This window comes from Emys orbicularis, chromosome 1 (assembly GCF_028017835.1).
Source record: "Emys orbicularis isolate rEmyOrb1 chromosome 1, rEmyOrb1.hap1, whole genome shotgun sequence".
Classification (NCBI taxonomy): Eukaryota; Metazoa; Chordata; order Testudines; family Emydidae; genus Emys; species Emys orbicularis.
The window spans coordinates 157,113,134-157,140,487 of record NC_088683.1 but is presented as its reverse complement, the minus strand read 5'-3'; the positions used below and the strand labels follow the sequence as shown (position 1 = coordinate 157,140,487).

Sequence of the window (27,354 nt, the reverse complement as noted above, 5' to 3'; positions counted from 1 at the left end):
ATATTCAAGCCTCCCCAGGGGTCGTACCTATCTAGAGATGTTTACAACCCATGTGACTCACCTTAATCACCACCCCCCCCCACACACACACACACTGATTTTGGTTTCTGCAGGAGTTGTGGTAATCCTCCGCCCTGGAGTTGCATACAATCCCTGGTCCATAGTGATACATGGACTTAATACAATATGGCCCCCAAAGATTCTGCAGTACCTGTCACAATGAGGATGTGTACCAAACCTAATACGACAACCAGGTTTTCCACTGACAATGCATAGTATTTCCTAACTGAGTTCAAATTGTGCCTATCACTAGCTGCCTCTAGGTACAGGGACATAAATATAAAACACATGCATTAACCCAAAGTAAAGTGACACAGTCTCAGCAATAGAACATCAGAGAACTTACCAAACGGCAAGAGAAATCCAGTCTCTTTTAGTCCATCTTATAAGACAAAAGCCTGAGAAAATAGACAGGCTTTGCAAAGTGTCCAGAAGCTCAACAGACTAGAGTGCCTTTGATCCACTGGAAAAAGCAAGTTTCAGAATCAGGGACGTTTCACTGAGAACTCTTAAGTACTCAGCCTCCAGACATACCAATTTAGAGACCATCAGCAAGTGTCTCAACAAAAAGAAAAAAGGATTGGAGACCTAAATTTTATGGGTCATTATAGAATGATAATCAACCCCTTGAATTGCACGTGGAAATAATACCCCCTCCTCACCATATAATTATGTTGTGAAAATAAATCAATGTTCGTGAAACATCCAGATATTAGAGTGATAAGAACCATATAAAAGCCCATGAGGAAATTAATAATTTTGTCTTCTGAGCGCGATTTGAATAGTGTGCAGTAAATCAGGCCTGGGGCTGCATGTTGAACAACCAGGAGAAAACAAAATATTGAATGGATTATCATTAAGTGAACACCAGCCTTTCTGTGCACTAAAAGAGGCAGGGTCCTGTGGGAAAAATAGTGTATGATCATGTAATTAGATCCTGTATAGAATTATAGAACTGGAACTAGAACTGGAATCTCCATCTCTGGAGATATTTAAGAATAGATTAGATAAATGTCTATCAGGGATGGTCTAGACAGTATTTGGTCCTGCCATGAGGGCAGGGGACTGGACTCAATGACCTCTCGAGGTCCCCTCCAGTCCTAGAGTCTATGAATCTATGAAGGGACCTCGAGAGGTCATCGAGTCCAGTCCTCTGCACTCCAGGCAGGACTAAGTATTATCTAGACCATCCCCGACAGGTGTTTGTCCAACCTGCTCTTAAAAATCTCCAATAATGGAGATTCCACCACCTCCCTGGGCAATTTATTCCAGTGCTTAACCATTCTGACAGTTAGGAAGTTTTTCTAATATCCAACCTAAACCTCCCTTGCTGCAATTTAAGCCCATTGTTTCTTGTTCTATACTCAGAGGTTAAGAAACACAATTTTTCTCCCTCCTCCTTGTTAACAACCTTTTATGTACTTGAAAACTGTTATCAGATCCCCTCTCAGTCTTCTCTTCTCCAGACTAAACAAACCCAATTTTTTCAATCTTCCCTCGTAGGTCATGTTTTCTAGACCTTTAATCATTTTTGTTGCTCTTCTCTGGGCTTTCTCCAATTTGTCCGCATCTTTCCTGAAATGTGGCAAGTGTGTCATCCCTTTCCTTTACTTTTGAAAAGGGATACCTTTCCTTAAGATTCAGGTGCAGTTTACAACTTACGACTTAATCATCAGTGGCTATCAACTTTAGTTAACCTTGTTCTGGTATATTTTTTTAGTGTGTAATATGTCAGTTAACTTCTCAGTAATTTATCCATTCACACCTTTTTTACCTGAATATCAATTTTATAGTGGAAGGATATGCACCATCTTAACACTGAATTACTTTGTACATCAGGCATACACTGGTAAATAAGTCATGAGTATAATACTTAGGTAAAAATGTTAAAAGTCCTTTCATTTCCCCACTGAAACAAGTAAATACTACTATTGTTCCTGGATATCAAAATGCATATAGTATTCCATAAATCAGGAGAATATTTACATTTGCACAGATAAGAACTCAAGGAGTTACCTAACTCTGCACTTTATGCTTATTCATTACAATATATTTACAAGATTACCTCTTATTTCATAAATACAGTACAATATAGAATATTTCTACATTAAATACAAAGACATCATCTTGTAATTATTTTCAATTGTTATACTTTACATTAATTTCAGTGCCATAACAGTCAGTATGTCTTTATTGACATAGAATAAATTTTTCAAAAGCACCTAAATGCTTTTCTTTTCTCCTAAGTTATTTAGGAGCCAATGTCCCATTTAAAATCATTGGATTTTGCTTCTTAAATAACTTAGGCATTTTTAAAAATTCTACTCAGACTTTTTTCTGTAATAAGTTATTTTCTCCCTAAGCTTTATATTTTAATGATTTTTGTCTTCCCCTGTGTATTCTACATTTTCTTTTCAACCACCAGTAAAGTCTTCCTTTGGTGCAATTCAGAGCATGAGCAAGTTAATGACAAAGCTAAAATATCTGTTACTGTAGATTATCTGTATATGCTAGCAAATGTTAACTGTTCCTCTATTTTATAATTAATATATTGCTGTTTGTGTAAGAACAATATCCAGTGTAATTAATATACTGTTGCAAGATGCTATACATGTGCGCCTAATATGAATAATCGTACACTGAAACATGATAAAGTTTTAAATATATTCAAATATATTAAATTTTAAAGTATATTAACACCATATCATAATGTCTACACATCAGCGAGAAAAGGTTAGAGTTTTTATTTTTTAAGAAGAAAAGCATTTTTAAAAGGAGCTTTGCTCTTCCAGGTCTTTCAACAAAGTGGCAATAATATGGAATGATTTGATTAGACAACATTGTTTCACACACCTTAGGAAGCCCACAGGAGGGAATCCTGCTCTGGGACTCAGGAGCTACACAGCTGAGGAAGGTGGAAAGCACCTTTCCCAGATGCATAACTCCTAAGGTCCATCAGAGTGGGCCTCTCTCCAGCAAAACTTACAAAGTGCACAGCAGCTAATCCTAGCCCCTTCAAACTTTCAAGAAACTCTTTGGGGAAGGAAGCCTCTTTTTGTTATATGTTTGTACAATGCCTAGCACAGTGGGGCAGGGACCTCTAAGTGCTACCGCAATACATACGATAAATAATAATTAGCTGTTAGCCATGTATGTAAACACAGCACAAACTTTCACTCATCCTTAGCTACATGCAGTACAGACAAAAAATATTGTACACAATGTACTGTGCATACATACCGTGTTAGTTTCACAAGGTCATAACTTGGTAAAATCAAAATTACTTAAAACATTAAAAAGCACATCTTCTCAAAGATGGAGGGAGGGAAGGGTTTTTTCCATTCTACTTGAACTCAACATTTGCTGAATAATTTCTTCTCAATCAAGTTTTCTGAAAATTTCAGCTTTGGGCAGAGATTAAGCCTAGGAAATTTCTATGTGAAAATTAAAAATTTCAGAAAAAGTTCTCAGCAACTGAAATCAGGACCTTAGTTTGGAACAGAAATGCAACCTTGATTGTAGTGGTCACTGCTATTCCTTCTATAATGTAATTTTAGTGTCTATTCTCCTGAGATTTCCTGAAAAGGTGGTTCAGAGAGGGGTGGCAAGGAAGACTAAGTGCAAAGACAAATTCTCATAGGAAGAGACTTTAAATTTTTGTAACTGTTAACTTTAAAAAGGAGGCAAAAAGAGAGGGGACATGATAATATATATGTAAAAGATAATGAATGGTATAGAGAAAGCAGAACAGAAGAACAAGGAGATACTCAATAAAACTGAAAGGTAGCAAATTCAAAACTGATAAAAGGAAATACTTTTTCAATCAGTATATAATTAGACTGTGGAACTCATTGCCACATGATGTAATGAGGTCAAGAATTTACTAGGATTCAAAGAGCGTTTGGATCATTGTATCAGAGTTATAATAGTTAATGCAAAAAGGAATTTGGAAGCAAAAAAATCTCATGCTTCAGTACTTAAACCAGTCGCTAACCAGTGAAGATTAGAATAAGACCTTCATGCAGAGCAAATTAACCCACAGCTGTCTACTATAGGATTTTTTGCATCTTCTTCTGAAGCATCTGGTGCTGGTAATTGTCAGAGACAAGATTCTGGACTGGATGGACCACGGGTCTGATCCATTATGGCAATTCTTATGTTTCTGTATTGTAGAACACCATACTTGTTGTAGTAGGTTAGCACAATAGGGATAAAGATAAGGGAATTGTTACAATCTAATTGTATTTGCTTTTTAGGTTTTTCAGAATGGTAACGTATATTAATGTGTTTTGGTGTGTTTCCTTTATTTTTAGTGACTGTATTGTTTACACTGACATTGACTTTCATGTAAAATGTGTTATACTCAGTAACAAAATCTCATGTTGATATGTCATCAACTGTACAAGATTTAGAAAACTTACCATAAACACAAGTGAATCACAATTGAATGATATTGTTATTGTCAAAAGGCTTTTATGGGAATTTTTACTTTTACTTATCTAAAGCCTGTTGGAGTAGATGTAAACCATTCTCTGACTTATATCTCTTAAAGGCCTTTAATAAATCTGATGTTACTAAGCAACTGCAAGTGTTGTATGTTAGTGTCACAGTAACAGGACTAACTGCATCTCTGTCCCCTTCCTGGTTTCTCTGAGCACACATCCTCATGTGTTTGGCCTCATGCTTTTACATCTCTTTTGGCAGAATTTTGCAAATCTCCCACTCTTAGGCCTGGTCTATACTGGGGGGCGGGGGGAAATCGATCTAAGTTACGCAACTCACGTAGCTGAAGTCGACATACTTAGATCTACTTACCACGGTGGCTTCACTACAGTGGGTCGACTGCTGCCACTTCCCCGTCGACTCTGCCTGCGCCTCTCGCGGAGCTGGAGTACGGGAGTCGAGGGGAGAGCGCTCGGGGATCGATTTATCGTGTTTAGACTAGACGTGATAAATTGATCCCCGCTGGATCGATCTCTGCCTGCCGATCCGGTCGGTAGTGAAGACATACCCTTAGATAGGGCCCTGGACTGCAGTACCCTGTATATCCACCAACTTTACCGTGCAGGTCTGTCTGCATTCAAGCACCTGCAGTTCTTTCTTTTGAGAACTATGATCCGTGGTACATAATGACCAAACAGCCTCCTTAAAAACCAAAGCATTGCTTATTTTGTTGTAAGAACAAAGCTTTTTGAGAAAAAGGATTTTGAAGCAACAAACAGTCTAAGCAATTGTCTATATTAGCTAGAATCCTGCCATCCTGTGATGGAGACATGAGCAGGCCTAGCTTCTCCTGATACCCCCTGTGTTTGTGGGCTTTGAACCTTCAGGTCAAAATCAGTCCTCAGCAGGAGACAGAGGCAAATTCATCAGAGCTAATAGTTCTAGCATTGTCCCTTAACCACTGTTAAGTGTTTACTAAGGTGGCTATCTTAAGCCATTCTTTTCCTTCCTGCCTGTATTCCCATACAGCCCTCTAATAAATTAACCCAATAGATTCATACAGCAAACATCCCAATAATCAGGCTAACGTACAATATTCATAAATTATCTAAAAGCAGCTCCATATCTGTCACAGTTAGATACTGTTCAAGTATATCGACTAGCGCCATAGCTTATTAAGTTGCAAAAATATCTTTGATTTGAAGTTAACTGGAGCTGCAGGTGTTCAGCACTTCTGAAAATCCGACCAATTTTATTTAGGAATGTAATTATGGATGTAGGACCGCAGCTTCAGTCACTCAGGTTTGAAAATGTTGGCCATAATTCTTATGAAAATGACCAAGTCAGGCATGAACACATATTCATAACCGGTATCTGATTCTGAGTGGGTGCAAACAATACAGGTTATAGGTTTCATATAAAATCAGATGCCTACGTTTGATCATACTTCCATAATTAATTGCACCCAGAGTTGATTGAAAGTGAAAAATTAGAGGCAGTGCTCAGGTTCTTTGATCCTAAACACTAAGATCTTGATAGTGACATTCCCCTGTGCAAGAGTTGAACACAATTGTAGTCCTAGCATTACTAGGTTGATTTAGGTTGGATTTTTTTAAAATTCTCCCTTTATTGTTCTAGCACGGGAATAACTCCACCAGTGATAGCAGCTCTGGAAGACAAGGCCCTGTATTTTTGACTCAGTGTCTATCCCTGTTCAGAGCAGATCTAGATTATGTAGTAGTAAAAATACCAGCAGCCAGCCCACGCTAGCATTCCCACTGTTAGCACCAGAGGGGTCACATCAGTGATACAGATATGGTGGGAAATTTTACAGCAAATCTTGAGTGTAGACAGCTTTCTATAGACTAGGGCCTCAGATGGGGAGAGTCCATAGCTCTGTGCAAATGGGAGTGAATGCTCTGTTGCAAAAGGTATTGTGCCTGTTTGAAGCACAATGCCCCAGAGGTCCCAATGGGAAGTCGTAACACTGCATTGTCCACACTGCAGTGTGGGGCTTACAGTCACAACTAAATCCCTAAACAGTGTCCATGTGTGTTTAAAACAAACGTATAAACTATCTTGCATCATAAACATTTACTGTTACTTTCAGATAGCATTACCATCATCTTTACATCTAATTCTCAAAATTAACCATCATGTGTGAATAAATCTAAAGAACCTGATATTTAAATGATTGGGCTATTTTTTGTTTTGTCACCCCTACTCAATTTCCTCTTCTTTCTGTGTCACTATTTCTTTCCCACCTGAGTGGTTTTTTTTCTTTCCTCAGAAGTTGAAAATATGCAGAATTATTTTCATATCAATTTTACAAGGCTGAGTAGAATTGAGCCATACCACAACCATTTAACTTTCAAGCTTTCTTTACATGATCTCATTTATGATGTGAAGTCAGCCAAGAAAGTTGAAGTGCACCCTGTTAGATTTTAACCTAACTTTTTAACTCAATTTTTTTCAGGCCTGACTGAACTCACTGACAGTCCAGTTTCCCTGGAGCTAGAGCGTTGCAAGTCTCCCACTTCAGGTAAAGGTGATCGGCATCTCTTCCTGCTATCTGTATGAGCCATTCATGTCATGCATCTCTGTGTTTCATTAATCCCTAGGAAGTGAAGTACATAGTCATTTACATTTATAAACAGCAGATTTTGTTTAAGAGGGGAGAGCTTGCTACATATCAAGGCATGTTGCTAAGACAGTACATTTAAATTAAAAGGTAAATTGAGAATGGTGTATGGTAGGGGAAAGACGGATGAAATCATTTGAACTGACAGTTTCTTGAAGCACAATATTCCTGTATTTCACATTGACTCTCTCAATTTTTTTGTTAGAGAATAATTCTTCAGATCATTAGAGAAGGCTTTCTAACTGGCCTTTTTAAGTGATGTTTTCAAAATAGGGTGACTCTGTGTTTTTTTTTATTATATAATAATTTGAAATGTTGACAGAACAAGGAGTAATGGTCTCAAGTTGCAGTGGGGGAGGTTTAGGTTGGATATTAGGAAAAACTTTTTCACTAGGAGGGTGGTGAAGCACTGGAATGGGTTACCTAGGGAGGTGGTGGAATCTCCTAGAGGTTTTTAAGGTCAGGCTTGACAAAGCCCTGGGTGGGATGATTTAGTGGGGATTGGTCTTGCTTTGAGCAGGGGGTTGGACTAGATGACCTCCTGAGGTCCCTTCCAACCCTGATATTCTATGATTCTATGATGTGTAGATGGTAAATGTTAATTCTTGGAAGTAGCTGATGTCTAAAGAGCTTCTAGAATTTTGTTATGGAAACATAATATCAAAGAAAGCTCAATCACACCAGCCTCCATCTCTGCAAACCACGGGTTGTCTACCAATTTGCTCCTGAGGGTAAAATCCTGGCCTCATAGAAATCAGTGGCAAAACTGGCCCGGGAGTGGAAGTGTCACAGTTCAGCTCAATTTCCCCTCAGTGGTTCAGCAAGGGCACTCACTTTCAGCTTCCTGCTCCCCAGCCATTGCCTTTCTGGGTGGAGTCCCGCATCTCTCTCCCTTTTGACTGGGGTATTTCCAGGCTGCTCCATTTCCTGCTTTCCATGTGTCTTTCCCAGCATAGACATGTTGCCCAATAACACCTGCTTGCTTGCTTTCAGAGACAATTAGCAGGTGCAACTGGTACAGTTATAAATACCACACAGTTCTTTCTATACAAGCCTATTTTAGTCTTAAGGTAAAAGCATTACAGAGAAAATGGTAAAAACAAGAAAAGGACCTACTTGCATGCTAATAAGTTTACCAGAGTTAACCCCAATCCTAACATGGATTCTAGCAGGCTCAGTCCTTCCAACCCTACCCTAAGGATTGGGGCCCTCCCTGGACCAGGGCTGCTGGCCTTGAACCAGTTTAAAACCAGGCTATTTATCCAAAACCTCGTTCTATGTCTGAGAGTCCCTAGAGAATCCAGTCTGAACTAGTATATACGTACCTTTCCAAGGAGGTGGCTTCTCTGGAGATGTTACAACCTGTGTGAAATTGCCTAAACCTCCTCCCCCCCCCCGCTTTTCTCCTGTTTATCCTTCCTATGGAAATATGAACAATTCCACAGTAACACATACACAATTGCATTTTTAATTCAGTGAACTCCAAAGACATTGAAACTAATTCCATAAGGTTTAACTTAATTCATTAAAATTCATTCAGGATATTGCTGTAAATTGTCAGTCTGTCAAGCAAGTTCAGCTCTTTCCCTAGGAACTTCCTTTGTAATTGTGAAGTCAGTGTTGATCTGTCCCAGCATGGAGCACTGCCTAGCACTGTCTTCTAATAGCTGGTCCTTTATATTTGGTGGAGAGAAGCAGCTACAGCCCTAAGGTGGCCATTTTGCCTCTGGTGCTGCAAACAGCAACTCCTTTCCATCCATTTGGTAAGTATTTTTAGCTACTATCCTATTTTCCCTTTCTCTTATTCATGAGGAGGTAAACATCCACAAACATGCTCTTCAAATCTTCAGCCTTTGGCTCCCATATTTTATTAAACTTTAAAGGGACATGGTCACTCCAAATCTGGCCCGGCAATTAGTATGTTACAAAACCTAAGACCAATATAAATGTTTCAATGACATTTTAAAAACTGCAACAGAATTAGTTATTTTTAAAAAAGAAACAGTCTCTGCAGTATTTTTAACCTAAACTTTGCAGATCTGAAAACATGAAAGTGAAACTGGATAGAACATTATTGCCAGCCCCAAGAATTCAAAATCATGAGTTAGGCCCCCAAAATTAGTGAAATTGGCTTAAAAATAACAAATTTGGGATTCTTTTTATTTACCTTCTGGTTTTTGAGCCAGTGGGGTCTGCATTTTCAAACTTTTTCTCTGAGGGCTAGAAATTTACTTTCTCTTTTCAATATAAGCTGAGATTCTCACGTAGGCCCCAACTTTGCAAATCCTTATGCATGTGCTTAACTCTTGTAGGGGTGAGGTGCCATTGGGACTACTCATGGTAGTAAAGTTAAGTGCATATTTTTCTAATACTGTCCAAAACTATCTGCTTTAGATCAGTTGATTTCCAGTTATTTTGCACTGGAGCTTACATTTGTTCTGCTGTTTGTCTTTTTGGGAAGCAGTCGTCAGGGTATGTGTTTTATGTGTGTTACCTATCTTAGTTCTTCTGAGCACACCAATATTTATTGTATTTATGTCTTTGAAATGTAAAACTTAGGGCTTGTCTTCACTACCCGCCTGGAACGGCGGGTAGAAATCGATCTCTCGGGGATCGAATTATCACGTCTCGTCGGGACGCGACAATCGATCCCCGAATCGACACACGTACTACACCAGCCCAGGTAGGAATAAGCGCCGTCGATGGGGGAGCCGTGACGGTCGATTTGCCGCCGTCCTCACAGCGGGGTAAGTCGGATCGGATACGTCAAATTCAGCTACGCTATTCACGTAGCTGAATTTGCGTATCTTAAATCGATCCCCCCCAGTGTAGACCTAGCCTAAGTCACCAGCTGAAATTTTATTGGCAGTGGCTGTCATTCAAAAATACCTCTGGTTTAAAATAAAATGTTTTTTTCATATGAGCCTATTTAATATGTCAGAAAGGGTAATGGATTTGCAAAATGCAAAGATGGTTGTGCTTCAGCATATCAGCTGCAATAGGGGGCAAGTCCGGGGGCCCTCACAATTGGAGTAACTAAACCATGAAAATGGGATTTCCAGGGTACTTATGAGTGGAAAGCCGCAAGAACCACTGAGTAGCTTAATGTAGCCTCAGGGCTTCAGTAACCCTTGTAGCTATTGGTCCTTGCTTTTCTTGAGGAGATGACTGGTGAATCTGCATTGTTATGGATTCACTAGCCACAATCCCGCTAATCCCTTTGATCCCCACAGTGTTCATTTGACATGGCACACAAGGAACCCATGGAACTAGGCTCCATAGCGGTCTCTGCACAGTCCTCTGATGTCCACCCTCCTTACTTGTGCAAGCAAACCACCATCCACTCCACAGAAGAGGCAGTAGGACTTGGTCCTCCGCAAATATATCAGAATCAGAAAATAGATTCAGAGGGCCAGAGTCACTTTCACTGATGCAAGAGGGTGCAAATTTCTCTCCTTGGGCACACTGGACGACGCCCTGTTTCACCTCCAGAACAGAGCATTGTGGCTGGATTCTATCAGGAATCCAGGGACCTTTCAGTTGCAGTCAGGCCTCCATAAGAACTCTACATATGGGGGCTGCTTGGATAAATCATCACATATCCTGCCCTGCCCTGCCCTGCCCCGCCCCACTCCTGGTTTGATCCTATCCAGTGCTTTGGCTGCATTGGCTAACTCCAGGTTCCCCTGAAAAATGGTATTTGCAGCATCAAACCCTGTTCCTTGTGGATTTTGTACTTCTGCCCCTTGGTACTGATAGTGTAAGATCAGGCCTATTAAATATTTAACCCAGGAACACTCAAGAATTCCATACAATTATCTGTTTATACCCCTATTTTTCCACCACCATTTGTCATTTGAGTTGAGTCACTGATGACTCTACTTGTAGAGCCTGTGCTGTGAATATTAGAACCCTGAGTTAATGATGCAGCTCTGATGGAATACTACTTATTTTAAACATGATGACAGTGTCCTAGTTACAGTACAAATCCAACCTGGTCCAGCAGGCAATCATTTAAACCTCTTACCAGGGGTTATCTTTTTACTTAGCCCTGTTGTATGATTTTAGAGGCCACAGGGATGCAGTGAATAAAACTGGAAAATCAAAACGCCATCCTGAATCCCCTTTGGACTTAGAACATGGAATTACATGGCTTGAGGGAAAGATTTCTCAAACTCAGTATGCCACATACTGTCTTTTGAGTAAGAGAAAAAAATTCCAGCCCACACTTTGATGGGGTTTGGCAGGAGACATGGAGAACAGTCTTTTTGCTGGTATGCCCGTGGAATTTGATTAGCATTTAAATGCTAGTGTTGGATTCATGATACTATAGATATATGGGAAATGAACTTTAACAAAACAATTTGGAAAATTCTATTTGTATGTAGATACCTGGGTTGTGGCAGATTGCACAAAAAGTCTTCTTTTAATGGAAACATAAATTAGGAAAAATTGCAGAATGTAAACAGTTCTCTTTTTAAATGTGTCTCTCATGATGACAGTATGGTTTACCATACAGTGACATTTGATTGATTTATTGCCTGTTTAAAAATCTCAGACAGTGGAAAGAAATATGTTGATTGATGTTTTAAGCTCACTCTTTGTGGGTGTTATTATGATGCCTTATTTTAACTCAGGAGTGCAAGATTGAATGAAGAAAGCCAAATTACATTTTTATTTATCATCTGTGATTTGGAGTTCAAAAGTTAAGTCTGTATACTACCTTCAGTCTACCATTGGAACTGTGAGTGCTCAGTATCACTGTGAAAAAACAGACCATAAACTCTGAGGCTTCACATGAAACTTTTATGCCATGAATAAAGTAAACAGGGCTCTACAAAAGCCCATACATAACACATTTTAGGATCAGTGCCTTATTTAGTAAACTTACTGTTTTTCACCATACCTCATTAAGGAAAATTGATTCAGGAACTTTTAAGAACAGATATTTCTGTCCCTTGTTTATTTGGCTATTTGTACACAAAGTTATAGCAATTAGACATGCAATTGAGAGCACATACTGTGAGCACAAAAAATCTGTCCTTTACGTATAGGCTTAGAAGGATTCGATTTTTATTGGTAATGTTGGTAAACATCAATTTCACTGTGTACACACACACTGACAAAAAACATTTCAGTATATAATTGAAATTTACAGATAGGCAAAGTAAGAAAAATGCTGCTTGAGAACTTAGAGTTCGATTTAAGGATATTTACTTTGTATATTTTGACATGTGATGTTAACAATTTGTGTTTCAATGGTTATAAAGTTTTAACATTTTGAATCTCAGTATCTACGATAATTAAATAATTATTGTCTGACCCTCCATATTCTGAATCCCATGATTTTCCACCAATGTAAACATTTAAATCAATAAAAATCAAATAAAATGCTTAAAAGTAAGCATCAATATTATCCATCAAACTTACAATAAATTAAAAATCAAATTCTGCCAGACCTATTTAAGTGTCATCATTAGGTGTGTGAAGGAGCAGAGAAACTGGTGCCTTGCACAGCAGAAATTAAAGAAAACCTGTGGGCTCAGCTCGCCCCACCCCACTATACCTACAGCCAATGCCAGCCTGGGATTTGGCTCAAATTAAAAATAAAACTCTTGTGGCAGAGACCAAGCAAGGAAACTATCAGAGCAAATATAGGCAATATAGGTCTGATTTGAACATAGAAAAGAGTGGCATGCATTTCTGAAAACAAAAATGAATTATGAAATTAAAATAAAAGTCCTGCATTGGAAAAACAATCTTCTAAGTACTCAATAAATGACTTCCTAAGGCATTTTGTCCAAATCCAGAATCCCTTTGACTGCTATAAGGTATGCTACATTTGAATTCCTCTGTGGTGCTCATGGCTTAAAATGTTGTTTGTGTTGAAGTGATATTGAAGGAAAAGTTTCAGAACAGAAGCAAAATGAGAGATTCTTAATTGCAACATTTTTCAGGTACTCTCTCATTAAATTAAGTTTTCAGCAAATGAAATAAACTCAATATAGTGTTTTGATTTCTAGAAAATATTAAATTTTATCTTAAAGCTAATGTATTTCATTTCTCTGCAATCTGTCCCCTCATCTATAATATGTACTGTAATGTGTGCTGCCTCCATCATATATGCAATAAGCCCTCTCCTTTACAGTTGATGTCTTAAGGTATGATGTCATCAGAACCCACTGACTCAGTAGCACCCTCTTATTAAATTGATTTCCAGTTATTAAAATACTTTTATGCAGTGCTACATCACCAGCCTTTGCAATATTTGCCTTAATCTCATTTGCTTTTTTGGTATGCCAGTCATGGTAAGGTAAGATATTGCAATACACAGCAAAGACTTTGTAAAGGACCATTCACTTCTCTGCAGCTGGAATACTGGCTTTTCCAGTGCTTCTCTCTTCAGATTAATTTATTTTGCTGAATGATGCTAGGCAAACACCATTTCTGAACACATTTGAACACCATTTCAGCCTTTCTACGCTGATACAAAATGTGCAACATGATTTTAAGCAGAAGATGGCATGTTGTTCTCCCTCGTTCCTTTTTCTTTCTTAATTATTAACAACTGCCTTTCTCCTTTTTCTGTTGTTTCAGTTAAAGGATCAAGAAAGTTAAGTCTGCCAACAGATCTTAAGACTGATCTTGGTACGGTAGGCGAAAGCCGACAGTTTTAAGTTTCCTTACATTCATTTGGCAAAACATTTTTACCAACTGATCCATAAGATAGCACGATAACCTTTGAAGGCTTTGTTTGAAAAGGCTTTCTTAAAAACCACCTATTAACCCATACAGTTCTGTTGGCAGCATTCAGCATTTTGCTTGTTTAACATTCATTTTTCATGTGATTACATTTTGCAAATCATTGCACACTTGAGTGTGTAATTTTTTATAATGAAATGACTTCAGACTTTTGGAAAAATTTGAACCATTCTGATTGGTTGTCAGCGATGCTTATCTGTGTCTGTAACAGTGCATGCACTAGTGTATTTTCCTAATTGTATGTATACATTCCATTACATAACAGTGATGAGACACTTAGGCTTATGTATTTTATAGTGTCTGTTGCTCTTCTCAGCTGTCAGGTCAAGTTTCGGCCATTTGTGTCTCAGAACACCACTTGAAACTATAATAAGCTCTTAAATGCACTGCTTGTTGTGTCTTATTCTTCAATTATCTTCTTTAATTATTTTAGTGAAGTGGAACAGTAAATGAGGGCAAAACTTGAGCCCAGGGAGCCTAAAACCAACATTTAAAAGAGGGCAGATAAACTGAAAATAATTGGGTCAGATCATGCCATCTTAGACACATATATAGGGCCCTACCAAATTCACGGACCGTGAAATCTCGTCTCCTCCCATGAAATCTGGTCATTTGTGTGCTTTTACCCTATACTATACAGGTTTCATGGGGGGAGACCAGCGTTTCTCAAATTGGGGGTCCTGCCCAAAAGGGAGTTGAAGGGGGGGTGTCACAAGGTTATTTTAGCGGGGGTTGCGGTATTGCCGCCATTACTTCTGCGCTGCCTTCAGAGCTGGGCGGCCAGAGAGCAGCGGCTGTTGGCCAGGCACCCAGCTCTGAAGGCAGTATGACGCCAGCAGCAGCGCAGAAGTAAGGGTGGCAATATCATACCATACCACCCTTACTTCTGCGCTGCTGCCTTCAGATTGGATGGCCAGAAAGTGGCAGCTGCTGACTGAAGTCCCAGCTCTGCAGGCGGCAGCACAGAAGTAAGGGTGGCAATACCATACCATGCCATTCTTACTTCTGTGCTGCTGCTGGCAGTGGCTCTGCCTTCAGAGCTGGTCTCCTGGCCAGCAGCCGCTGCTCTCCAGCTGCCTAGTTCTGAAGGCAGCGCTGTCGCCAGCAGCAGCTCAGAAATAAGGGCAGCAGTACTGCAACCCCCCACACCCTTACAATAACCTGGCAACACCCCCCCCCCACACACACACACACACAAACAAAACTCCTTTTTGGGTCAGGACCCCTACAATTACAACACCATGACATTTCAGATTTAAATAGCTGAAATCATGAAATTTTTAAAATCCTATGATTGTGAAATTGACCAAAATGGACAATGAATTTGGTAGGGCCCTACACATACATGAAGGGAGCCCTCAGGCATAGATGTCCCTCTTCCATGCTTACGGTGGGCTTAGCATGGCACCATCCCCTTGCCTCTCTCCCTCTTCTGGGGTTTGTTCTGGGGAATGGGAGGAGTCAGGGTGAATCAAGTTTATTTGGTCTACAAGGCTCACACAAAGGATTTTTACAAGAAATGTCTTCTATTATAAAGACTCTTAGTCATGAGGAGTCTATTTGGCTCTCAAACTCTAGTAGTGATATCTATATATATATATATTTAAAAAAAAAGTAAAGAAGAGTGACTCTAGCAATTGCTTTCCTGTAACACTAACTTCTGTCCCTAGTAAAATAATGTTGATGTCACTTGATAGTTGTTGTCAGTAGCTACCGGTGTGGTGCTCTGCTTCTTGTTCGATGATGATAACAGTCGGCTGCGTGCGTGTTCCCTCTGTGTGCTGCCCCAGCTCTGCGCAGATAGCTGACACAGCAGACCCCGAGAGAACCCCCAAAGACCACAGACTCTAGTAAGGTACGAAGGAACCCGAGCCAGGTTTATTGTCAAACGAAGCACAGTAATAGTTTCCCGTAGACTCTACAAGACATACTACGAATTTGTGCCCCCTGGCAATGGACCGGCTCAGTCAGTGGTGGGACTTTCCACTGCCCCCTAGGCCAGACAAAGATGCGCACTCCGGGACCTACTTTTATACAGTTACAGGACAGATTACTCATCCCTACTGACGTATTGAGGTACAGCCTCTTGGCTCATTAGGGTGCTGTCTCCCCCTTTGATCATGTTGTTTCAGACAAACAGACCTATCCATCATGCTGTACTTTCAACCCTGTCTTCAAGATACACCTGCCTGTTCCTTGTTATGTCTATGGAGTGTCCTTGTATCGGACTGTCCAGGTGCCATCTTGGCACAAGTTCCTCTTATTAGCACTTATATGTTAAGCACCTGCTTCTAACAACCTTCTTCTCGCCAACTTCTGTGAGCGGGGCCTGCCTCTGGCTCACAGCCCAGCTTTTGCTTAGCAGTGCCTGGAAGTACTTTGGTTCAGGCCTCAGACTGGGCCTCTGACACAAGAGCTTATGTTTCAGGGCCTCATCTTACTACAATAGTGACTCCTGAAATCTGAATTGAAAAATTAATTTGGCTTGAATAAAAACACTATCATATGGATTGAAAACTGGATGACAGAGCATAAACAAACGGTAATGTATGTGATAATGTCTGGCATTGGGAAGATGTGTCTGTTGGGTAGAATAGTAATCAGTACTAAACCCGTCTTATTAAATATCTTTATCAATGATCTAGGAAAGGGAATTAAAAGGATATTGATGAAATATGCCATTGATACTAAATTGTGCGCAGCTGCAAACACCAGTGAAGCCAGAGAAATCATACAAACTGATCTAAAGAGGTAGAAAATAATAGGATAGAAATAATAATAAAATGTGATTCATTTTAGAAAATGAACCTAATATATCTAGGGGAAATTAATCCAATACTTCAGATTTTAGGGGTCACTATTAAATGTATTACTAAAATTCAAAAAACCATCTAAAAACCAAAAGGGATATATACAGAAAATGGACGGACGGGAGTGTCACCATGGAAGTATACATGGGAATAAATGCGAGCATGTAGGGACAAAATCAGGAAAGCCAAGGCAAATAATGAGTTACAACTGGCAAGAAATGTTAGAAACAGCAGGAAGAGTTCTTCAAATATGTCAGACAAAAAAAAAAAGAAGAAAAAAGGATGGTGTGGGTCCGCTGCTCAATGGAGAAGGTGAGCTGGTAAAGGAAGATGATAGGAAGGCAGAGCTACTCAATGCCTACTTTGTTTCAGCATGCTGCCAGTCAACTAGCGAAGTTACCATTATTCTACCTGTTGTTCCAATATTGTCTAGATGTGTGCACAGTTCTTCTTACATTGTTTTCCTAGGTATGGAAGTTAGTTTTAAAGGACAGTAATTGCCAGGATCACTCTTCTTTCCTTTGTTTGAATATCAGTACTACAGTTTATTAACTTCCAAGTTTTCTAGTGTCTCCCCATATGTGATTTTTTTCAAACATAATTGTCAGGAATTCAGTAAATTTATTAGCTAATTCTCTTCACACCTTAGGATGCATGTAATCTTTATTAATAGCTAAAGTTACTCTGTATTTCCTTACCTACTCTTCATTAATAATTATTAATAGCTTTCTAAGTTCCTCAACCTTTTATAATGACGGGACTATATTTTTTTCTCACCTCCCCCCTTGAGGAACAGCCAGGCATCTGTTTACCTGCGCATGTCTCCTGGTGAGAGACATTTGAGTGGGCAAAGTGATACGGCGCCAAAAAAGGCCAATGTAGTTTTGGACTTCAAGCACAGATGCCTCATGTCATGGATCAGAGAGCTAATAACTCTCTTCCTTACAGCTGTCTTGCAACTACATGTAGAATATTAAATTCTGTTGTTAGAACTTAGTGAATAACAACATAAAAGATTAGGGGGTGGGAAAAACTGATTGGCAAGATTGAAAGAGCTAAATAAATTCAGCTTGGCTCAGTGACAACTAAGGGTGTGGAAGACATGATAATGATCTAAAAATATACCATATGATGTGATGTTCTGGAACCTCCCTGGCCTGGAACATTTAAAACTAGGCTGGAGAGAAAAATGTATTTAGATCTAGATCCACAAAGGGATTCAGGTGCCTAACTGTCATTTTAGGCTCCTAAATCCAAAATATGGCTATTAATACAGTAACTCCTCACTTAAGTCATCCCAGTTAACGTTTTTTCGTTGTTACGTTGCTGATCAATTAGGGAACATGCTCATTTAAAGTTGCGCAATGCTCCCTTATAACGTTGTTTGGCAGCTGCCTGCTTTGTCCACTGCTTGCAGAAAGAGCAGCCTGTTGGAACTAGCTGGTGGGGGCTTGGAACCAGGGTGGACCGGCAGCCCCCTATCAGCTCCCCGCTCCCCTAAATCCCCTGTGCGGCAGCTGCCCAGCAGGCTATCACTTGCTGGCAGTTCAGCCGTCCCTCCCTCCACTGCCGTGTGCTGCTCCTACCCTCTGCCTTGGAACTGCTCCCCAGAGCCTCCTGCTTGCTGTGTGGGGTGTGGGGGGGGAGGGGTGCTAATGTCAGACTGTCTCCCTTTCCCCCGTTCCTGCCCCCCCGCTCCTGTACCCCATTTCCACAGAGCAGAGGAGGACACGACAGGACGGAGGGAGCTTGCTGGCAGCAGCTGCTGTCTCAACTTGCTGATCTACTTAAAAAGGCAATGTACTTAGAGTGGGATCAGTGTACTTAAAGGGGCAATGCGCGTCTCTCTCTCACACAAATGGTGTGTGTCTCTGTCTCTCTCTGCCAGGCTGTCTCCCCTCCCTCCATTGGTGCTGCCTTGTAGAGTGTGAGGCTACATTAACAACAATGTGTTAACTCTTGAGGGCTCAGCCGAATGCTAGTTCATCATTTAGCAGTAAGGCATTCCCTGGGAAATATCCTGCCCTCTTCCACTGTGTACAGTATTAAATTGTTTGTTTAAAATGTATACTGTGTATATATATGTGTGTGTGTGTGTGTGTATTTGTGTGTGTATATATATATATATAAAATATAGTCTTTTGTCTGGCAAAAAAAATTTCCCTGGAACCTAACCCCCCCTATTTACATTAATTCTTATGGGGAAATTGGATTTGCTTAATATCGTTTTGCTTAAAGTAGCATTTTTCTGGAACATAACTACAACGTTAAGCAAGGAGTTACTGTACCATGTTTTCTAAATGCTCTTCCCTCATATGCCATCCATACAGGTGGCCTTGGTGTATAGATAACTTGTTACAAATAAAGTACATGTAAGTTGAAGTCAGCGTTTTAGAGATAGTCATTCCACTCTACAGTTGATCAGTTGCAGCATGGAGAATTTTTTAAAATCCTGTGCTATGGCTGTGGCAGAGGGGAAGAAAGTTTTCTTTCCTTCCATATTAGCATCCATGAAGTTTCATCTCTTGAAACTGTATTGGGTTGTGGATAGCTTGATAAATCTAGTCTATCACTGTCTGGAAGAAAGCATAAGATTTTCTCACTGTGAGGAGTTAAGCTTAGAAAATAAGATCTCACAGGTGAAATGCCACATCATCTCAATTTCAACCACTTTTGCTCCCAGAGGTTCTGGCTGTGCTGGCCTAGCTTAGTTTACTACCTACTTTGTGGTTGTTACCCATGCCCCTAATAGCTAGTAAATTCCAGCAGAGAGGTACTGAGTACATTATTGACTGTGATCATTAATGCCTTTCTGAGGGCGGACAGGAGGCAGTATGTTCCAGACGAGGAGTTGTAAGGCCCTTGCTCAAGAAACCATCTCTTGAAGTTGATGGTCTCACTAACTATTGCCTTGTCTCTATCCTAGCTTTTTGGGACAAGGTTATTGAGACATTGTGGTAAAGCATCTCCATCATCACCTAGAGTTCTCTGATCTCTCTGATCCCCAATAATACAGTTGTTGAAATGGCAATTCTACTGAGGATACTTAGGTTTTATGGACTAACTCCTCCTAGCAATGAGCAAAGGTCAGGTGTCCATACTGACTCTCTTAGATCTGTCGGCAGCATTTAATACCATTCGCAAAGTAATTCTGTTCACTTGGCTCTTGACCCTGGCAAGGCTGCATAATAGAGTGGTGTCTAATTGCTCATCCAACCTGCTCATTCAACAACAGAGGAATGATGGGCAGCTTTGTTTCTTTCATGGGACATGGATGATATAATGATTTTGTTTTCTCATTGTTTTGAATGCCAGTAAGTTGTCTAAGGCTTAATCCATTTAAGATAGAAGTGGATGGTGGTTGGATAGGGTGCAACTTGAGTGTATGGAAAAGAAAAGAATAGTTACCTTCCCCATGACTGAGGTCTGGCCATCCTTTCTCAATGTGGTTCATAATTTGGGGTACATCTGGATCTCCAGTTTGCGCCTGGAGTACTTGGTAGTTTTGGAGCTAGAAATGACTTTTTTCACCTGTACTTGATAAAATGATAGCTGGCATTTGTCGGTGGGGGAAAAGGGAGTGGCAGAAAATCGCTGCAAATAGGGGGCTGAGAAGGATAGGAGGGGGCATGAGATGAGACACTGAGACTCAGACAGGGACAGGACAGCCGGCTCCAAGCTGAGAAGGAGGATCCCAGGTTTTCCTATCTGAACCCAGGCCCATTCCAGCCCTTCTGGGTCCCACTTCCTGCCTTCTGGCCTGATCCTGGGCCCCATGGCTGCTCCAGGTCCTCTAGGAGCAATGTTCCTTTGCAGGGGCACTCGTCTCCCTGCTCCCTTGCTTCTGCTGCCCCTAACATTTGTCTTGGATGAGGAACTTGTCTTAGTTAACTCTGATTCTGGAACCTCCATATTGAATAATTGTTATGTGCGCTTTGTAGGATATGCTGGAAGACCACTTGGAAGTTTCAGCTACTGCAGATTGTAGGAGTCCACATATTTATAAGGATTGACCAGAAGCAATATATTATACTAGTGCTCCCTGTGCTTCACCGATTCCCTGTTAGTGTTCAGATGCAATTCACTGAGTTGATACCTGTATTTTTAGGCCTAATGTGGTTTGATCCAAGTTATCTGCAAAGACCACTTGTCTCCCCATGGCCTGTTACAACAGTTTAGATGAACTGAGGGAATCATTCTAACAATCCTTATATTTGATCATCTCAGGGGTAGGAACAGTAGGGCGCACAAGCTCAAATATGTTGCTGCTCTTACAAGAAGGGTTTTTAATTTTGCCTTATCTGCCATTTCACTTCTGCAATTCTGCATTTTCCTCATCTCATGAGGGAATTCTCCTCACTGCATTATAAGCTTTTAATGTTTCCAGAGTGATTACAGGGATTCAGAGCCATCCTCCATCTGAAAAGGGAATAATTATGGCCTCATTTAAATATTTGAAAGCTTTGTTTTAATTACTATAACTGCTGCTTTGATCACATGAATTTGTGCTGTGGACTGTCATGAATCCAGACTCTGAGTTATCCTTTGGTCTTTAACTAAAATAGGGCACCCAATCATTAGCCATGAGTTTGTTTTACCCTACTGTTTTAGTCTCCTACTGCTAAGTAATTGCCTTCAAAACATAAACATCATTTCCTAGGGTTTATCCAGACATTTGTAGGTAGATGAATAAAATATATACAGCATTTAGGATAAAAAAAAAAAATCTGTGTAGTGAAATGTCTGGTCAAACTGGGACAAAAGGGAGTGATATAAAATCAGTTAAAAATTTCTCTGTTGGCTTAGCTCATTGGTTCTCCTCAAGCAACTTTGCTGATATGTTACCTTTCACTCATAGCAAATTACTTGTGACAGTCATCTATCCATTTCCTGTAGCAAAATAACTGCCCAAAAGATATCTATAATATAACTGCAAAATGGCTTTGAGATGCTGCTCTTACAGGCACAGTACAGATACAAAGCACCATCACATGAATAATGTGATGATATCAATAATTTGATTAGAAATTATAAAGACTTTATTTACCAGTTATACATAGTACATAGAGCTTAAGAGAAGCGTCCTCTATTGTCTGGTGACAGTAAGAGAGCAAAGCTATTATCTCTTCATTCTCCTGTTGAACAATTTGAAGTCAAACTGAATGTTTTTAAACAGAAGTTGTCTTTCCACAGAAGTCTAGCAAAAATGTAAAAGCTACCTAAGATCACTTGTTTTAAAAGTAAATTCAGCAAGAGCTGCCAAATGTTAAAAAAAATCTTCTATCATTTTGAAAGGGAAATATTCCCTGAGGGCCTGACCTGGCTCCAGTGAGGTCTATGCAAGTCTTTCCATGTCTTTCACTGGGTATTGGATAAGGCACTAAGGCCTAGATCCACCAAGGGACAATGCATGGGGAGAGCGAGGCACCTAAAAATGGGATCTACGAAAGCCAGTGTAATAGTCAGGGAGCCACCTAAGCTAGCCAATGCAAACTGTCAATGAGGGGTTTGCCCCAAACTCCATCCCTTGCAATCAGTACACATCTAAGTCCTGGCTGCAGGGAGACGCCTATCTCTGCTTACAGTCCACAGGAGCCCTCTCCTGGAGTCAAGCAGGTGAGGCACCTAACTGTTCTTGCAAGAAACACCAGAGGAGAAGGTGTGTGTGTGCCTGCCTCCCTTGTAACTTTTATCCCAGTGGGATGTGGGAGATGCAGGTTCAATTCCCCCCTCACCTTTTGGAAGGAAAGGATTTGAACAGGGATTTTCTAGTTCTCAGGAGAGACCCCTAACTACTGGCCTGTTCAGATGTGGGGTTCTCTGTCTGTCCTTTTGAAGCTGTTCCACTGTGGGTAAATAATGTAAACAGTCATTAGAGCAGTGGGACTACACCCTGGGTCTCCCACCTCCCACTGTACCAGACTATAGTGTCTTTCTTCATTTGCTTTTTTCCCCACAATAACTTTTTAATTATTTATACAAAGTAGAACAGCTATAACAGGAGAAACTGAGGTGAACCCAAATCAGAATTTTGCATAGCCCGGTGGTTACCCGTTAGATCACTTTTCTGAGAGAGAAAAGATCCTGGTGCAAATCCTTCCTCCCATCATGCAGAGGGGCGTAATTGAACTTGTGTTTCCCACATCCCAGGTGAGTGCTCTAACCACTGGGCTAAAAGTTACGAAGAAGACATCTATTCCTCCTCTTCCAGCTGGGTTTTGAATGGGGCCTGATCCAATAACTGGCCTCTGAGTACACCTACTGGATTGAGTCCTGAGACAAGATACTCAGGCAAATACCTATCTTCTCCTGGCCTGAGGATTGCACTGAGGCTTAGGCATGAGATAGGCATCCAGATGCCTGTCCAAGGCACCAGTACACATGTCCAGAGACTGAAACTTAGGCGCCTAGGGAATTTTACTGTGAAAATTTAGGTGCTGACTGACTTTACGTGCTGACAGGGTTAGGTAGTAACCACATGGGCGTTTCATGGATTGCAGTGGGGCCAAAAAGTGGGATTTGGGCACCTGAATCCGGGGCTTAAGTGCCTAAGTCCCTTTGTGGATCTGGGCCTAAATACAGAAATTGAATGTTTTAGATAACAACACACCAGTTATGCTGTTAGGAGCATCTCTTTTCTCCCCATGGATTAGCAGTGCTTAATTTGTAATGAAAGAAGTGCCTGGGCTCAAGCAATTTTTTTACATTCATAACTGATGCAGCAAGGCCAGAGGTGCCGGGACTGCGAAATGCCAAGCCTAGAGGTGCCGGGGCTCAGCCCTGGCAAGCTCTGGCACAAATTAAGCATTGCTGATTAGTTGCTAGTGCCTAAGTCCACACTATCTGAGGTGCATCTGTAACCCACACACCCTCCTGGGTGTGATGTTCTGTCCCCTCTAGTGGTACCTAGAGGTTAATGAGTCTGCTCTACAGCCTTCACTAAGAGCCATATGGCTTTTAGCTCAGGCATTGAGTTCCCAGGTTCGATCCTGCCCGCCACCGACCGGCGTCTGTTGGCGTCACATATATGAAATTGTAGCTGTTGTCCACTTGTATAATGGCCTTTATGCTTCTTTGTGATTTTTCTTAAGATTGCAACTAAATTAACAACTAAAAGTACAGCAATCTCTGTAGTATCTCTGGACGAGCTGTTACACCATGGAACTTTGAGTTGGCTTTCAGATTTTATGGAATTTTTAGGGAAGTACTAGACCAAGTAATTAAAGTAACAGAAAATAAATGCTTTTCTCTTAAAAAACATATCAAATACTTCTCTTTTTTGGTTATGTAAAAGAACAAAAAGGGACAATTAAGATCTCCCAGATGGTCCAAACTAGGACATAAATTTCTTGCTCAGCATACTTTTTAATCCTCACATAACAGTGACAAGTTTTCCCAGTTAAAGTGAAACAATTTAGAGAACGTCCATCTTACGCCCACCTCTTACCCCATTCAACAAGAGAGAAAACTGTTTCTTCCCTGAAAATGGCTTCTGATCACAAGACAGGGTCTTCTTGTAACCTACAGTGGATAAATGGACAGAATTTGCCTTACCTCCCAGAATAATAGTCTTTGCCTCTATACAAGGTAAAATAGACCAATTCCACTTTTTCACATCTATATTCAATGAGAGGCTTTCAGTTGGACCTTGCCAAACGTGTCAAGATCCCCAGGAAATGAAATATGAGGGAACAAAAACAATTTTAGCTCTCAAAGGGTGAAACTAATTTACAAGAAGTATATAAAAATGACCTGATTCTACCCGGCCTTGCCCCTTGTCAATTAACTACTCATCTTACTCTTACCTTATGCTGCCCCCATCTGTTGGTTGTATCAAGATGTTGTCTGTCCTCATATACTTATATTGTAAGCTCTTTTGGGGAGGGAACATCTTTTTCTCATGTGTGTGTACAGTTCCTAACACAGTGGGGGCCTCAATCCTGATTGGAGTTTCTAGGTGCTACTGTAATATATAAATAATTCATAGTAATGATTGTGATATCATTGAGACCTTTCAAAGTAGGGTGGTGTAGAATGCCACCAAATTAGAATTCTTAGCTCACATTAATGATAGTATTTATATTTAGTTCAGACTCACTTTGCACAGTTATTAATGGCTACACGAAGTGTTAGGTAGTTGAAAATCAGGCTCAAAGTGTTCAAAATTAATCTGTGAAGACACTTCTCCTGATATAGAGTCCAGAGAATCATCCATTACTTTACCTTGAAAGTTGGCTCATCAAAGAACTATCACAGGAGTTACTTTATACCCCTCTTTTTGAAAATGTAGTGTCTGTGAAATCTGTTTGTCTCTAACAAAACAGCTCTTTTTGTACCCATAACTTGTTCAAGGGTTGGAAAGAAATAACAAGTCTTCCTTCTATCCAGCCGTATTTAATTTTTCATAAACATAGGATGATATTAAAAACAGCCACAGACTTTTTTCCAAAGTTCTGTTCATACAATAGTTTCACCCTAACAAACCATGTTGATTGCCCTTTAAGTTCACATGAATCATAGAAATGTGGGGCTGGCTGGGACTCAAGCAGTCATCAAATCCAGCCCCCTGTGTTGAGGCAGGACCAAGTAAACCTAAAACATTCCTGACACGTGTTTGTCCAACCTGTTCTTAAAAACCTCCAATAAAGAGGATTCCACAACCTTCCTTGGAAGCCTGTTCCAGTGCTTAACTACTGATGTAGTTAGAAAGCTTTTCCTAATAGCTAACGTAAATCTCCTTTGCTGCAGAATAACATGTTACTTGTCGTCCTACCTTCAGTGGCATGGAGAACAGTTGATCACTGTCCTCATTATAACCTTAACATATTTGAAGATTGTTATTAGGTTCCCCCCTTGGTCTGCTTTTCTCAAGACTAAACATGCCCATTTTTTAACCTTTCCTCGTGTATCAGGTTTTTCTAAACCTTTGATGATTTTTGTTTCTTTCCTCACCCGTGCCAAGTAGATGGGGGAAAGTTACCTCCTGTGTCTTACAGACGATACTCCTGTTAATACACCCCAGAATGATATTAGCCTTTTTTACAACTGCATCACATTGTTGACTCATCTTCAATTTGTGATCCACTGTAACCCGCAGATCCTTTTCAGCAGTATTACCACTTAGCCAGTTATTTCCGATTTTGTAGCTGTGAGTTTGATTTTTCCTTCCTAAGTTAATATTTTGCACTTGTCTTTATTGATTTTCTTTTTGTTGATTTCAGACCAATTCTTTAATTTGTCAAGGTTCTTTTGAATTCTAATCCTGTCCTCCAAAGTGCTTGCAACCCCTCCTAACTTGATCTCATCTGCAAATAGTATAAGTAGGGCCCTCCCAATTTCACGGCCATGAAAAACACACCATGGACCGTGAAATAAGCCTTTCCCCATGAAATCCGATGTCCCCTTGTTCCTAGGAGCACCCCAGCAAAGGGGGCTCTAGCTCCGGCTAGGCAGGGGAGGGACAGGACTTGTCCCTCACCTGCACAGCTGCTCTGGGGAGGGAGAGACCAGACCCACCTCCAGGTGCCTCCCCCTGCTGCAGACACTCCCTGGACTGGACAGCAGCTCCAGAGGTTCCTGCAGCTGGAGGAGGCTTGTGGAGTTGTGTCCGATCTTCCCTGTGCTGCTGAGAGTGCCCCAGCAAAGGGGGCTCCTAGCTCCGGTTGGGCAGGGGAGGGACAGTCCAGCTCTGAAGGCAGCACAGAAGTGAGGGTGGCAATCCCATGACCCCCCTACAACAGATTTGTGGACCCCCCCCCCCCAGAATCCTCTTTTGAGTCGGGACCCCCCACATTTACAACACTGTGAAATTTCAGATTTAAACATCTGAAAACATGAAATTTACCACTTTTCAAATCCTGTGGCCGTGAAATTGACCATAATGGACCATGAATTTGGTAGGGCCCTAAGTATAAGCATACTCTCAGCTCCATTATCCAAGTCATTAATGAAAATATTTAATAGTACCAGACCCAAGTCTGATCCCTGTGAGACCCCCTGTGAGATAAGCCCTGCCATTTTGACAATGAACCATGAATAATTACTCTTTGAGTTTGGTCTTTCAACCAGTTGTGCACCCACCTTATAGTAATTTTATCTAGACCACATGTCCCTAGTTTGCTTATGAGCAGGGCCGGCTCCAGGCACCAGCCGAGCAAGATTCTAACGGGCAGCATTCCGTCCAATCCTAGGGTGGCACGGCCGCTTTTTTTTTTTTTTTTTTTGGTTCACTGCTCCGGCCACCCTGCACCCTGGTGTTTTTTGTTTGTTCGTTTGTTTTTCTTTTGTTTCGCCGATGACTTTCAGTGCGCCACTGTAGGGGGTGGCGGCGCGGAGGAGGGGAGCGCCCTGCTGGGAGCAGGCTGCACACTCCGTCTGCACCAGCCAGTGCCAGGTCTGCAGCAAGCCCGGCAGCCCGCGTCCTTCCCTCCCTCTCTCTCCATTTGCTTGGCAACATTTCCTCTCCCAGAAAACTGGCCATAAATTTTTTGGCATATTCATTCAGACATGCACAGATATATATTATGCACAGTCCACAGTAATGCCCATTCCTCCAGAATGGCAAGCTAACCACTATTCACATCCCAGAATGAGGACCTCTCCATGAGAGAAATAAAAGAAACATTTTCAGTGCCTTCT

The 27,354-nt window shown here is 40.8% G+C and overlaps 1 protein-coding gene across 3 annotated transcripts in view; it reads left to right on the top strand.

Moving 5' to 3' along the window:
- Positions 1 to 27,354, top strand: part of STXBP5L (syntaxin binding protein 5L) — a 392,773-nt gene that overhangs the window by 321,629 nt on the left and 43,790 nt on the right. For 2 of the 3 annotated variants that reach the window (XM_065413813.1, XM_065413804.1), the window contains one exon: positions 6,980 to 7,045. In XM_065413813.1, coding sequence (XP_065269885.1) covers positions 6,980 to 7,045 — 66 coding nt within the window. Of the gene's footprint in view, positions 1 to 1,245; positions 1,260 to 6,979; positions 7,046 to 13,741; positions 13,793 to 27,354 lie in introns of all 3 variants that reach the window. The other variant, XM_065413820.1, reaches the window with a different exon arrangement.